Below are 14,406 nucleotides of genomic sequence, written 5' to 3' on the forward strand. Positions count from 1 at the left end.
CTATACAGACAAGAAAACATTCATTCAGTTATAAGAGAAGATTTAAGCGAGGGGGTTTAAGAAAAGCGTCTGTGGTTGTGCTTAAATCTGAGCACATTCACAAATGGCTTTATGAGCAACAGGTTGCAGAGCAGGTTGCACACAACTTGGTTGCACATTTTCAATTTTACTTCTTTTTCTCTCCCCTCCCTTATATCTTAGTTTTCATGAGATTTGGACAGTTTCAAACAGTGCCCCCTAATATTTTTTAAAGTAAATTAAAAGGCTAAGTTGTCTATACAGATTTTTCTTTTTATCAACAACATCTTACCTTTATTATTGTAGACATCTAAGTAATTAGGTGCCGAAAAAATTGTTATTAATGAAGGGAACCCTGTAGTTTGACTTTTTCTGTACATTCTATAGCTGCAAAACAAATAGCTTAATATGCATCGTAAAGCATCAATCATGATCACTAAGTATGATATGCATTCAAGTGTAAATTTGGGTCAGGGAAACAGAATTCTTACCCTGCATCTTGAGCTTCATGAGCTCTAATAATCGATAACAAATTATTGTTTTGCAAAAATTCACACACTGCTGGATAGCTGTAGGGGGAAAAGAGTAAATTAAGTAAAACCATCCTTTTTGTATGAAGTACAAATTATGTTACATAATTAAAACGTGATTAGTTTTGGACATTTTTCCTTACTTATAAAAATAAGAACATCCTCGAACAGTATTATGACTAAAATGTTCTTGTGATTTTTCATTTCCAAAGTCTTCAGAAGGATCAGACCATAACAAGTCACACATTGGTCCAAATGCAGGTGGCTCTTTAAATCTATCTAACTGTGAATAAAAGACACAAAGAAGAAATAACTCACCAAGTGAAGACAGAATGTATATAAGGGATAGCAACTTGAATACAGTCTGCACTACACTGTTCTAAACGATCAAGAGGTATTTCTTTGAAATCAGTCTATTAATCAGTACATTAATTTTTTCCCCCCAAGACAGGCTGTCCTGGATGGAACTCACTCTATAGACCAGGCTGGCCTCAAACTCAGATATCTGCCTGCAACTGCCTCCCCAGTGGTGGAATTAAAGGCATGTGCCACCACTGCTCGGCAACATTAATTTTTATCAATACCTAATTTTACCAGTGAAAATAAATCTAATGCTAAATTTGAAGACTTTAAAAGCTCTCTATCTGGGTGGTGGCTTCAGGGAGGCAGAGGCAGGCAGATCTCTGAATTCAAAGTCATCCTGATCTACAGAGATTTCCCTGTCTTAAAAAACAAAAACCTCTTTAAATCAAAAATACTGTGAACAGGGGCTGAAGAGATGGCTCTTCCAAGAGGTCCTAAGTTCAATTTCCAGCAACCACATGGTGTCTCACAACCACCTGTAATAAGATTTGGGGCCCTCTTCTGGCCTGCAGGCAGACACACAGACAGACAGAACACTGTATATAATAAATAATTCTAATAATAATAATAAAAAAAAGAATACTGTGAAAAGAAACCAACTTCAGAGGTTGGTTATACTCACTCTCCTAATATCATCCAGTGTATGTATTTCCGGTGAAAGTCCACCATGAACACAAAGAAATTGTTGGTTTAGAAGTGCAGCAAGGGGCAAGCTGTCAAAAGCTTCCATACAAGCTTCATAGACTCTTTCGGAATACTTAATTTTACCTAGAAAGAGAAAAATATTAGCATTTGAAAAATTTCAGTTATTTTAAATTTGTTTTTACATTTATTTAGATGTATGTGTGTATGTGTGTGTGTACACACACAATTGCAACAATTGCAAGATTCAGTTCTCTCCTTCCATAACATGGGTTTAGGTGATGGAACTCAGATTATCAAGTTTGGTCTCAAGTGCCTTTATCTACTGAAGCATCTCACAAGCCCAATTATTCTTAAAATATAAACCAATACTGGATTTTTATTTCTTATTCTCTTCATAATATAGTTTTTCTTTTTTAGTGAGTTTGAAATAGCTACTTTCAACTATTAAAGGGAAATGTCCTAAACTGACTACTAAAACCAAAGTAGGGAAACTATAACACAGAAAATACCTACATGGAGTCAGAAGTTGAGACTGGGTAAAAAAAAGCACAACAACAACAACAACAAAAATCAGCAAAAATGAATTTACGGCAAAGTAACTTCTGTACCATGAATACAGTGGTGACCAATACTATACAATTGTTAAGATTCACAGAAATATAACACCACGAAGAATGAAGTTTACAGTACAAAGATTTTTTTAAAGCCTCTTCCATCCTAAGATTCAACAGAAATATGCAAAGTTATCAGTCTCACAAAGATAAATATGTGTTCTATCTAAATTTATTTTGGATATGTAGTTGATGGTCCTAAAATATTATTTAAAAATAAGTAAATAGCCGGGTGGTGGTGGCACACCCCTTAATCCCAGCACTCGGGAGGCAGAGGCAGGCGGATCTCTGTGAGTTCGAGGCCAGCCTGGTCTACAAGAGCTAGTTCCAGGACAGGAATCAAAAGCTACGGAGAAACCCTGTCTCGAAAATCAAATAAATAAATAAATAAATAAAATCTCTAAAAACAGTTCAATTTTGAACTTCCATACAACTAATTAAAAAAAATTAAAGGGGCTGAGAGATGGCTCAATGCACTGACTGCTCTTCCAGAGGGTTCAATTCCCAGCACCCACATGGCAGCTTACAACTGTCTGAATGTAACTCCAGGTCCAGGGGACTCTACACCCATGGCAAAACACCAATACACTTAAAAAAATAAATAAACAAATAAATAAAACTGTACTTTGGGATTAAAGTTTTAACACTATCTTAATTCTAATACTAAGCAACCCTAAAATTATTATTACAACAAGATCACATCATCACAATGAAATTCAAAGTTCACCCACTTAAAAAATTGGAGGAGTACCAGGTTCCTCTTATCTAAATAAAGGCTTAAAACAAGCAATAAAGCAGGAAGCTAATCAGAAATACATGAAAGAAAAAAATCCTATCAAATCAAATTATCATTTATTTTTAAGGAAATATGCACATTCCTGAGTCCAATACGCTTTTAAATTTCTAAATGTTTTAAGTGACTTTTTGTTTTGTTTTGTTTTTCGAGACAGGGTTTCTCTGTGGCTTTGGAGCCTGTCCTGGAACTAGCTCTGTAGACCAGGCTGGTCTCGAACTCACAGAGATCCGCCTGCCTCTGCCTCCCGAGTGCTGGGATTAAAGGCGTGCGCCACCATCACCTGGCTTAAGTGACTTTTTAAATGGATATTTGATAGTCATCTAAAAAAAAAAAAGACCCTAGTTCTCCCCCCCCCCCTTATTTTTTTACTTCTAACTTCAAGACAGAAGTCTAAGTCTATCTTTTTTTTCTCTTTCTGGTTCTTCAAGACAGGGTTTCTCTGTAGCTTTGGAGTCTGTCCTGGAACTGCTCTTATAGACCAGGCTGGCCTTGAAGTCAGAGATCCACCTGCCTCTGCCTCTGCCTCCCAAGTGCTGGGAATAAAGGCAAAGGCTTGCGCTGCTGCCACCCAGCCAGCCTCACCCCCACCCTGGACTGACACAAGTCTATCTTAACCACAGGGTGTCCTAGCTGAGACACCCTGCCTGGGTCAAAATGTGGGAAAATATGCACATGCAGTCTGGAGAGACGGCTCAGCCACTATAGAAGGCTAGGCTCACAACCAAAAATATAAAATATGCACATGCATGGGGGTAGGGAGGATTATTAAACCTTAATCTTTAGTTAACAACCAAACATAAGAAAACTGCTGGGGCTAAGGATATGGCTCAGCAACTCAGAGAACTTCTTGCTCTTCCAAAGCACTGGAGTCTGAGTCTTAGCATACACATCAGGTGGCTCACAACTATCTGAAATTGCTCCATGCCTTTCCAAATCTCTGGTCTTCACAGGCACTGACACTCACCAACTCCCAGAGAGACACATGCACATATACATAATTACAAATAAATCTAAAAATAGAAAATTCCTATACATTAAGCACCCAGTGAATCTTAACTGATAAGTCAACTGTTTAGCAATGTGGTTTAATAAAAATTTTAATTTGAACTCTTAAATCAACACGTATTTTCTATATTTCATCTTATGTTTTTGACTCCTCATTCTTGAAGTTAGACGGCTGTATTCTATGTTGTTTCTTCTTTGTCTACATGTCTCTACTCTTTACTTTTTTAAAAGACAGGGTCTCAAATATGCAGCCCTGGAAGTTGCTATGTAGACCAGACTGGCCTCAAACACAGAGAGATCCGCCTACCCCTGCCTTCTAAGGGCTAAGATGAAACACATGTGCTGTCATGCCCAGGCAGTTTTAAAATTACAATCAGTTCTCTGTATTAGTGGGTTCTTTATCTGTTGACTAAGCCAACCTCTGATCAAAAATTATTTAGAAAAAAAAATTCCTTCACAATCAACACATAGACTTATCTGTTCCCTTTTAAGTATTTCCTAAACAATACAATAACTTCAGTTATTTTCACAGCATTTACACCATAGTAGGTATTAAAGATAGTCTAAGAGAATATACACAAGTTATAAGTAAATACTATATATTTTTATGAGACTTATGCAATATATACATTTGTGTATGTACAAGGGGTCCCTCTAACATCATGGAATAAAACTCCTATTTTCAGAACTTAATTTGAAGACTTAATATGGTTGCAGATATTAATTAAACAAGCTCAACATATTGCAATTTATAATTAGTCTTAATAACAGAAACCTGGAGTCAGATATTAAGGGCTGAAAGCTGAAAGATCAGAAAAGCAGAGCCATCAAGCCATTAGTTCCTACCTCTACAAAATCATCCTGCCTCTTCAAGTCCTTAGACTGAATGCCTTGCACTTGTGTCTCCTCTCCTTATATTTCTCTCTTCGCTCAGCCACATCCCTTTCCTGTCTCCACCTCCCTAGTGGATTAAAGGTGTGGGTGACTCCCAAATACTGGGATTAAAGGTGTGAGCCCCCACCTCCTGGCTGTGTCACTTTGCGACTGGATCAATGTAGTATAGCCCAGGGTTGCCTTTAACTCACAGAGAACCATCTGCCTCCCGAATTCTGAGATTGAAGATGTGTGGCCTGGCCTCTATGGCTAACTAGTGGCTCACTCCACACTCTTGATTCTCAGGCAAGCTTTACTTGTTAAAGCACAAACAAAATATCATCACATGCAAGTTTAAAGTATGAAAAAAATGTCAACACTGCTCTATATCATCTAGGGGTGGATAGGTTATTATTGCTTTATTAGCAAGAAAAAGGATAAATATTGTAGGTTAAGAATTTCAATTCAGGTATGGAGAAGTGGCTCAATGGCTAAGTGCACTTGTTCTTCCAAAGGACCCGAGTTCAATTCCCAGCATGCATACCAAGCAACTCACAGGCATCTCTAACTCCAGCTTCAGAGAGATATGATGCTTCTGGCCTCCAAGAGTACTCCACATATGTACACATACATACCCAAAGACATACACAAAATTTAAAGCAGTAAAAATAAATTTTAAGAAATAGTAATCTGAGTTCATTAACTATGTTTGAAATGGTCTATAATGGTGACAAGATAAATATATGTTTTTCAGGATGCCTTAAAATTGAGACATAGAAGTCTGCAAAGGAGGCCTGGAGATATGGCTCAGAGATTTAGAGCACTGGTTGTTCTTGCAGAGGACCAGAGTTAGATTCCAAGCAACTACATAGCAACTCATAACCATCTGTAACTCAGGTTCCACATGATCTTCTGACGTCCAGGCATACATGTGGTACATACATACATGCATGCAGAAAAAACACTCAAACACATAAAATAAAAATAAATCTTTTGATAAAAATCTGTCATGAAACAATACCACCACCTCTCTTAGTCTTTGTTAAATACATATAGCTTTATAAATACATAAAGTTATCACACCACTTTTAAGACGTTCAAAAATATATGAAAAAAATCCAAACTATTCTTAGGTACATCCATAAAATGTTAACAGGAAATAAAACTTGAAAATACTTAACATTTTTTCTCAAAAATGTACATGGAATCTGTTCTTATGTGTTATACTGTAAAGTCTTCATATCTCTTACTATCTATGTCATCCCAAAAGAACCACTGAAAATATTTTCCCTGAAAGTACTCACATTCCTGCTTAAAGGTAAAATATTCAGTAAGGTGTCTGCATTCATGGTTGCCTCTCAGAAGGAATAATGTGCTTGGGTATAGAATCTTCAAGACCCATAAATATAAGACACACTGCAAAAGAAAATGTTTCCAGTGAATTTTTCTTAAATTTTATTTAACTATGTTGATCTTTGCTTCTTTTAACTATATTAACCTTATAAATTCTGTTACTCTTTATTATTGCCATTTAATCCATAATAACAAGCTTTATGAAATCAGACTTTGTATTACTGCTTCTGACTCTCCTAGAAAAGTATCTAGCAAATAGAAAACCAAAGAATACTTGTTGAATAAATCAATCTACTTAAGATTTATAGATTATTTAATGTAACTTAGCAAAATGGCTTCCTCCTTAATAATTAAAAAAAAAAACACTAAAACGAAAAAAGCTAACAGAAGAGTATTTACCAATGTGCTGAGCACTGGAGTGCTTGACAATTCTTCTCAAACAAAAATTGTTTCTTTTATTTCTCAAACAATATGATATATGATCTCCACTTTATCTTAGCCAAAAGGCCAAAAAGCAATTATCATATTACCTCTATTTTACATATAAGGAAACTAAATCAGTAAGCTAAGTAACTTGTCCACAAATCACACAGCTCTGAACAAATACAGGTTTTGATCCTTTCATCTTAAGCATTATGCCACATTGCCTAACAAAGGGGCCAAGTTCTATATTTGCTTTGTTGTTTGCAAACACTTCCTTACACAATGCAGGTGTTTATTAGCTAGCTAATCCAGTGGTTCTCAACCTGTGGGTCTTGACCCCTTATGAGTCGACCGGCCCTTTCAAAGGAGCAGCCTAACACTATCATAAAACACAGATATTTACACTACAATTCATAACAGTAGCAAATTACAGTTATGAAATAGCAACAAAAATAATTTTATGGCTGGGCGTCACCACAACATGAGGAACTGTATTAAAGGGCGGCAGCATTAGGAAATCTGAAAACCACTGATTTAATTTAATTCAAAGAAAATGCAATTTTTATAACAAAAACATTGAAACAAACACATTTTGAATATACACATTTCTCTAGATTTAACATAAAAAACTAACATTTTATGTATTGTTTTAAGAAGAAAGGGCCATTTCAAGTAAAAACAAATAGGGCTTATACAATCATACAAAAAGAAAAGTTAGAGCTGGGTGGTGGTGGCGCACGCCTTTATTAATCCCAACACTCAGGAGGCAGAGGCAGGGGGATCTCTGTGAGTTTGAGGCCAGCCTGGTCTACAAGAGCTAGTTCCAGCACAGGCTCCAAAGCTACAGAGAAACCCTGTCTCGAAAAACCAAATAAAAGAAAAAAAAAAAAGAAAAGTTAGAACTGAGTGTGGTGGCTCACGCCTTTAATCCCAGCACTTGGGAGACAGATGCTGGAGGATCTATCCAGACAGAGTGAGTTTCTGGACAGCCAAAGCTGTTACACAGAGGAACCCTTGGGGGTGGAGAGGAGGATGAAAACGGGAAAAAAAAAATATATATTATTTTAACCAAGTACACTGAAGTGCATAACTTTTTAGACCTTCATTTTCTTGGGGGAAAGGAAAGGTAAAACCAAAGAAACATCTACTAAAACTAACTATTCTTGGTTTTGATTCTTTTTCTTTTCTGTAACAGTATTATTAACTAACTAAACTACAAAAATAGTCTTAAATGAGTACATATACACCAACATGCTCAGTAACAACTAAGTTTTACTTCACTGATTTTATCAATTATACTAAGTTCTTTGTTAGGCAAGACCATTTTCGAATTTTTCTTAAGGCCTCGAGGTAATGCAGCAAAGATTAAAGAGTTTGATAATGAAAATATGAATGGGAAGAAAATCCTAGGATAATAAAATTCCTAAGGAAAGGAATGAGCACAGTCATAAAGTCCTTATTGAGAAGTACAATATACTAAAAACACCTTAAAAGTGGATATACACAACACTAAATAGAATGGAAATTTGCCAGGTAAGAAGGCCTCAGTAGGGCTGGAGAGATGGCTCAGAAGTTAAGAGCAGCAGTGGCTGCTCTTCCAGAGGTCCTGAGTTCAAGTCCCAGCAACCACATGGTGGCTCAAAACTATCTAATAAGATCTGGTGCCCTCTTCTGGCCCACAGGCAAATATGCAGGCAGAACACTGTAGGCATAATATATAAATCCTTAAAAAAAAAAAGGCCTTGGTACCTATTAAGACAGGTGATGAAAAGCACAATAGCACAATCTTAGATTCAGACTGCTTGATTGAGCCACTTACTAACTATATAACTTTGGCCAAGTTAATTTAACTTCAAACGTTAGGTTCCTCATCTAATGAATGGATAAATAACAGTACTTACCTCATAACAATGTTCTGAGGACTAAATTAACCAGTATCTGTTAATGCTTAAACCTGGTTGGAATATATTAAACGTGTAATATAAATTATATACTGACAGAGCTTTCACTAAGCAAGTCGCAAGTCTACCTACAAATCTGCCCTATAGAAATAATAGGGTAAATACACAGAAATATAGGATTACAATGTTCCAATAAGACATCACTTGTAATGAAAGGACTAATTTCATGAAAGAAAATGGTAATTTTAAGTGTCTAACAAGAAGCTAAAGTTTGTTTATTCAACGGAAAATGATTCTGTAGGTTTGTATTTACCAATATGTAAATTGTCACAGTATACAGATTATGTAAAGACAAGATAGAAAAAAATGTTTTAATATGGTTCCATATTCATTTAAATAAAGAGATATATATGTTAGAAACTACATCTATATTTTCCATACTTTATACATTCAAAATGAAAAGGAGCAAAAAGAATCACTGAATTAAGTGACGAACAATAGGTCATTTTAATGCCTCTTAAAAGTTTAAAAAAATTGTTTTGGATATTCTTGAGTCTTAAGAGCATCATGATGAAATAGATCTACAGAGCAATAAAAGCATTATATAATGAATGCTTCACTTTAAGAATTTCATGGTTTAATGCCCTTAGTGGCAAGAGAGGTAAAGAAATGACTATCATTAGCTCATAAGCCATGAGATAACAAGACAATAAAGACCTCGGTCTGCTTATCATTTCCACTGAGGAAAAAAACAGTAATTATAAGAAACAATACAAAGAAAACTAATTGAATGGTCTGAAAAAGGAATAAATAATAGCTTTTCCTACAAATTTCAGAATATACAGAGGTATTAAAAAGAACCCAATACAAGTATTTTTAGGAACTTATTGTACTAGGAATTAACAGAAAATCTATATTAACAATAGCAAATCAAATGATAGTATATAATTATTACCTCTATACTAAAATAACCTCTGTCCACATAATCACCAAGAAAAAGGTATCGTGTATTAGCAGGTGATCCTCCTACTTCAAAAAGTTTCATCAGATCAAAAAATTGGCCATGGATGTCACCACACACTGAAACAAGAAGATTATTAGATATGAAGAAAAGCCTCTGAATTAACAAATATTACTTAAACTCTAACTGCTGTAACATGAGATATTATAATTGCTATCAAGAAATAATCTGAAGAGTGGCCCAAGAAAGAGTCATCATAGAGATGATATTTAACCAAGTGCTCAAGTGCTCAAGATCTAAAACAAGATGTAACAAAAGTAACAAGATATGTCAGTAATGAATTTTTCATGTAAATTTATAAGGCTCCTTTTTTAGAAGCTAAGTAAGCACTTCACAGGATGACAAGATTATATTGCTAGTAATAAAACTCCCATTTCAACTTAGTACTTTTCAATGACCTTAAAATGATCACATAAAGATTCTGATTAATATCAAGGTATTTGCCACTAGTAATTAAGAGCAAAGTAAATACTGAATCAAACTGAAGTATGGCCAATACAACTGATGAAACCTTCATAAAAGCATATTAGACTAGCCTCATGTATGCTTAAAAACAAAAACTTAAAATACAGACCCATAAAATCAAGACAATGTCCATTTAATATCAATCAGTATATAATGTGATTGAAAAGGAAATAGCTTTATCTCCAATCAACTAAATACTGGTTTAATAACATCCAAAACACAAGTAAGTTTACCTGTAATTGGAGCTTCTACTTCTATCATGGTTTTCTCCCGCCGCAGTATGGCAGCACCCTCATTGATAATTCTAAGTGCAATTTCTTCATCTACCCGACCTTCTTTAACCAGGTGGTTCTTCAGAACATCAACCCTGGGTATCCCATCCATATCAAATACTTCTTCAGATGTCAACCGATGAGTTGGGGGAAAAGGGACAGCTGCATATTTTTAAATGAACACAAAATAAGTAACAATATATTAACACAGAAACTAATTGGATTGGCCGGGCGGTGGTGGCGCACGCCTTTAATCCCAGCACTCGGGAGGCAGAGGCAGGAGGATCTCTGTGAGTTCGAGACCAGCCTGGTCTACAAGAGCTAGTTCCAGGACAGGCTCCAAAACCACAGAGAAACCCTGTCTCAAAAAACCAAAAAAAAAAAAAAAAAAAAAACTAATTGGATTTAGATAACTAAAACTGAAAATAAATTTCATAAATATTCAAAGAGGTTTTCTTTATTTAATAGATATGTTAATTTAATCAAAATTTTTCTTAAAGAATGATCAAATAACACTATTTGGTTTTGAGATGAAACCCAGGTCCTACACACACACACATACATACATACACAAACACGCACACCTTTTTTTTTTTTTTAAGGGTCTCACTATATAGTCCTGGCTCTCCTGGAATTCACTATGTAGACCAGGCTGGTCATGAACTCAGAGAGATCCACCTGCCTCTACCTCCTGAGTGCTGGAATTACAGGTGTTCCTCCAAATCCAGCTTTTATAGTTCTTTAGGTCTATAAAATCTGAGGACAGCCTAGGCTACTGAGAACTTGTCTCAAAATTAAATAAGTAAGCAGACAAACAAGTATAAATGAAGGAAGCTACTTAGCTAAATTCTGTAAGACCTGGGCTCATGGTAGAGTGCTTGTCTCACAAGTAAGGCCTTAGATTCAACCCCTAGTGGTGGTGGTGGGGGTGGGGGTAATAATAAACTATATGTAAGAACATGTTCTTTGTTGAAAATAGTAAGGGAGGGAGCTGGAGAGATGGCTCAGTGGTTAAGAGCATTGCCTGCTCTTCCAAAGGTCCTGAGTTCAATTCCCAGCAACCACATGGTGGCTCATAACCATCTGTAATGAGGTCTGGTGTCCTCTTCTGGCCTGCAGACATACACACAGACAGAATATTGTATACATAATAAATAAATAAATATTTATAAAAAAAAAAGAAAATAGTAAGGGAATTGATTTGAAAAAAAATTCAAGATAACTAAAGATTTTCTTAAAAAAAAAATTTTCTTTACCACAATACATTCAGTCAGAACTCATATTATAAAATATAATTACTACATAAACCTGAATAGAAATAAAGTGCAAACATAAGACAATCTTCCATGCCATTTTTAAAACAAGTATTATAGTGTGTATGTGTCTACATCTGCAGTTTTCAACCTGAGGGTCGAGACTTTGGGGTCAAATGACTCTTTCACTAGGGTCACCTACAACCATCGGGAAAACAATTTTTTTTCATTATGATTCATAAAAGTAGCAAACGTACAGTAATGAAGTAGCAAGAAAAGTAATTTTATGGTTGGGGTCATCACAACATGAGGAACTGTATTAAAGCGTCACAGCATTAGGAAGGTTGAGAACCACTGGTCTGCATGATGTATTGAGTGAATATGCCACAAAATGTGTGGAGGTTAGAAGACAAATTTAATTTGTAGGTTGGTTTTTCACTTCCATCTATACATGGGTTCCAGAATCAAACTCAGACTGCCAGGGTGGGGCAGTAAATGTCTTTACCTTTACCTTTGCAAGTTCATCTTGCATGTTCTTAATACAAACATAAAAACAATGTTTTCTAAACAACTTGAATATGATCTTTTAGGGATGTAGATAAAACTAAAGCCAAATGTTTATCTATGTAATTTAACTTACTTTACTGCCCACTGGGTTCTGGGGAAGAAATTCAGGTCCTCAAGCATTCTACTAATTGAGCCACTTGCCTAAACATACAGAGTACTATTTTTAAAAATCCAAGCATCAATATTCCATTTCAGATTGGCTTCACTATATAAAACCGAAATTATTTTGTGTTTGAGTATTCTATCTGCATATATGTATGTATATGTACCATATGCATGTCTGGTGTTCTAAGAAGTCAGAAGAGGGTATCTGATCACCTGGAACTGGAGTTATGAATGGCTGTGAACCACCATGTAAGTGCGGGAACTAAACACAGGTCCTCTGTAAGAGCAGCAAGTGCTCTTAACCACTCTGCTGATTTCTATCCATCTCTAAAATTCAAATTACTTTATCATAATATAGAGGTCCTTCATGACGAAATACCTACCTATATTTTACCCTCATCTTTTACCACTACCTTATATTCTGAAATATTCTATTTCAGACATTAACTTGCTTTTATTTCTTAAATTACATTAATTTAAAACTATTTTAGTCAGGCATGGTAGTGTGGAGAACAGTGCTCAGGAGACAGGGGTAGGTATGTCTCTGAGTTTGAGCAGCAAGGTACAAGCCAGCCAAGCTACACAGTGACAATCTGTTCCAATAGATAGACAGACCAACGATTGATTTACTTTGCATGTCGTTTTGGGTATATAATCTCACCTTATGTTGGAGGAATTGAGACAAGGTCTCACACTAGCTCAGACTCATCTGGAATTCACTATGCCCACGCTGATCTTAACTTCCACAATCTTCCTCCTTAGCTTCTCACACCCAGGTACAATAGGATGTTTTATGCAAGAACCACCTCGTTCTGTTATTCCTTGTCTTTAAATCTCATTTAGTGTTTCATTCTTGGAAACTTTTATGATACTCTCAGCCTACATTAACAGTACCTTTTATTTTGGGGGTCAGATAACACAGGACATGGTAAATACTTTTATTACAACTTGCATCGTTAAATGCCTATCTTGAAAGTAATAGGGCTATGTCATTTATCTCTATATATCAAATGATCCACAATATACACAGCTTATTCAACTATTAGTATGTGGTAGTTTCTAATATACCCATGTATCTTAAGACCAATTTATGTAGCAGTGCCAATTTATCATTTAGTCTATAAAATGTTTTCCAATACACAGTCTCACATGATTTTCAGAGACATCTTGTGTGATCAGATAGAATTCATCTTCATTTCATCAATGGACTCAGAGATGTTAAGTAGTTTCTCAAGGTGCAGAGCCATAGCTCAAACTAGGTCAAAATGATGCTGTAGGATCATCTGTTTTTATATCAACATAATGCCAAAATCATTTGACCTAAGGGATCATCAAAAGGCTCCTCAGGCAGGAACACTGGTGCATAACTGTTACACTAGCACTTAGGAGGTGAAGGCAGGAGGAATAAGAATTGAAGGCCAGCCTGAGTTCTGAGAGATTCCATCACAAAAACCAAACCAAACCAAGGCTCTTCATCAGTCTGATGTAGAACTATGGAGTAGTCACATGACCTAAGGAAAGATTCATTCATACAATAGCATTATTTTCAAATTTGCAAAGCATCCCAGGGATGAGTTAACTGTGGCTGTTATTTAAGTATCCCTTCATCAAATGTTGTTTCCTTCTTTGTTGTTTTTGTCATGGTATCACTACTGCCCATCACTTAGATTTAAATTTTTGTGGAGATTTCCCCCTTAAGGAATTTTAGACTTTTTAAAAGATTCATTATTTTTGTATATTTTAATTATTTTAGATTTATGAGTGCTTATCTGCATGTATGTACGTGTGCATGCCTGGTACCCATGAAGATCAGAAAAGAATGTTATATTCCCTGGAACTTGAATCCTGGATGGATGTTAACCACTAGGTGGGTGCTAGGAACTAGTAAACTAGTCTTCTGCAAAAGTAGGAAGTAACAAGTGTTCTTAACCACCGAACCATCTCTCTAGTCAAATTTTTATTTTATAAGTGTGGACCTGAGTCCACATGTGTGTGGATATCCATGGAGGCCAGAAAAGGGCATCAGAACCACCAGAACTGGAGTGACAGGTGGTTGTTAAGCCATTGGATGTGGGTACAGAGAATTGAACTCAGGATTTTTGCAGGACAATGGCTCTTAATCATCGAGCCACTGTTCCAACATGACTCCAAGTCTTTATGATTATTCAAATCTTTCAATTTTCTTACATCTTCATTGCTGAATTT

General features: G+C 35.8%; 1 protein-coding gene across 7 annotated transcripts in view; it reads right to left on the reverse strand.

Moving 5' to 3' along the window:
• The window catches only part of Ppp3cb (protein phosphatase 3 catalytic subunit beta), a 46,114-nt gene that overhangs the window by 23,647 nt on the left and 8,061 nt on the right, over positions 1-14,406 (reverse strand). For all 7 annotated transcript variants that reach the window (XM_075950222.1, XM_075950221.1, XM_075950226.1 and 4 more), the window contains exons 2-8: positions 10,238-10,438; positions 9,474-9,598; positions 6,146-6,257; positions 1,534-1,679; positions 692-831; positions 510-587; positions 311-405 (exon numbers count right to left, since the gene is read on the reverse strand). In XM_075950222.1, the coding sequence (XP_075806337.1) occupies positions 311-405; positions 510-587; positions 692-831; positions 1,534-1,679; positions 6,146-6,257; positions 9,474-9,598; positions 10,238-10,438 (897 nt within the window). The remainder of the gene's footprint in view (positions 1-310; positions 406-509; positions 588-691; positions 832-1,533; positions 1,680-6,145; positions 6,258-9,473; positions 9,599-10,237; positions 10,439-14,406) is intronic.

Source organism: Microtus pennsylvanicus, chromosome 15 (assembly GCF_037038515.1).
Source record: "Microtus pennsylvanicus isolate mMicPen1 chromosome 15, mMicPen1.hap1, whole genome shotgun sequence".
Classification (NCBI taxonomy): domain Eukaryota; kingdom Metazoa; phylum Chordata; class Mammalia; order Rodentia; family Cricetidae; genus Microtus; species Microtus pennsylvanicus.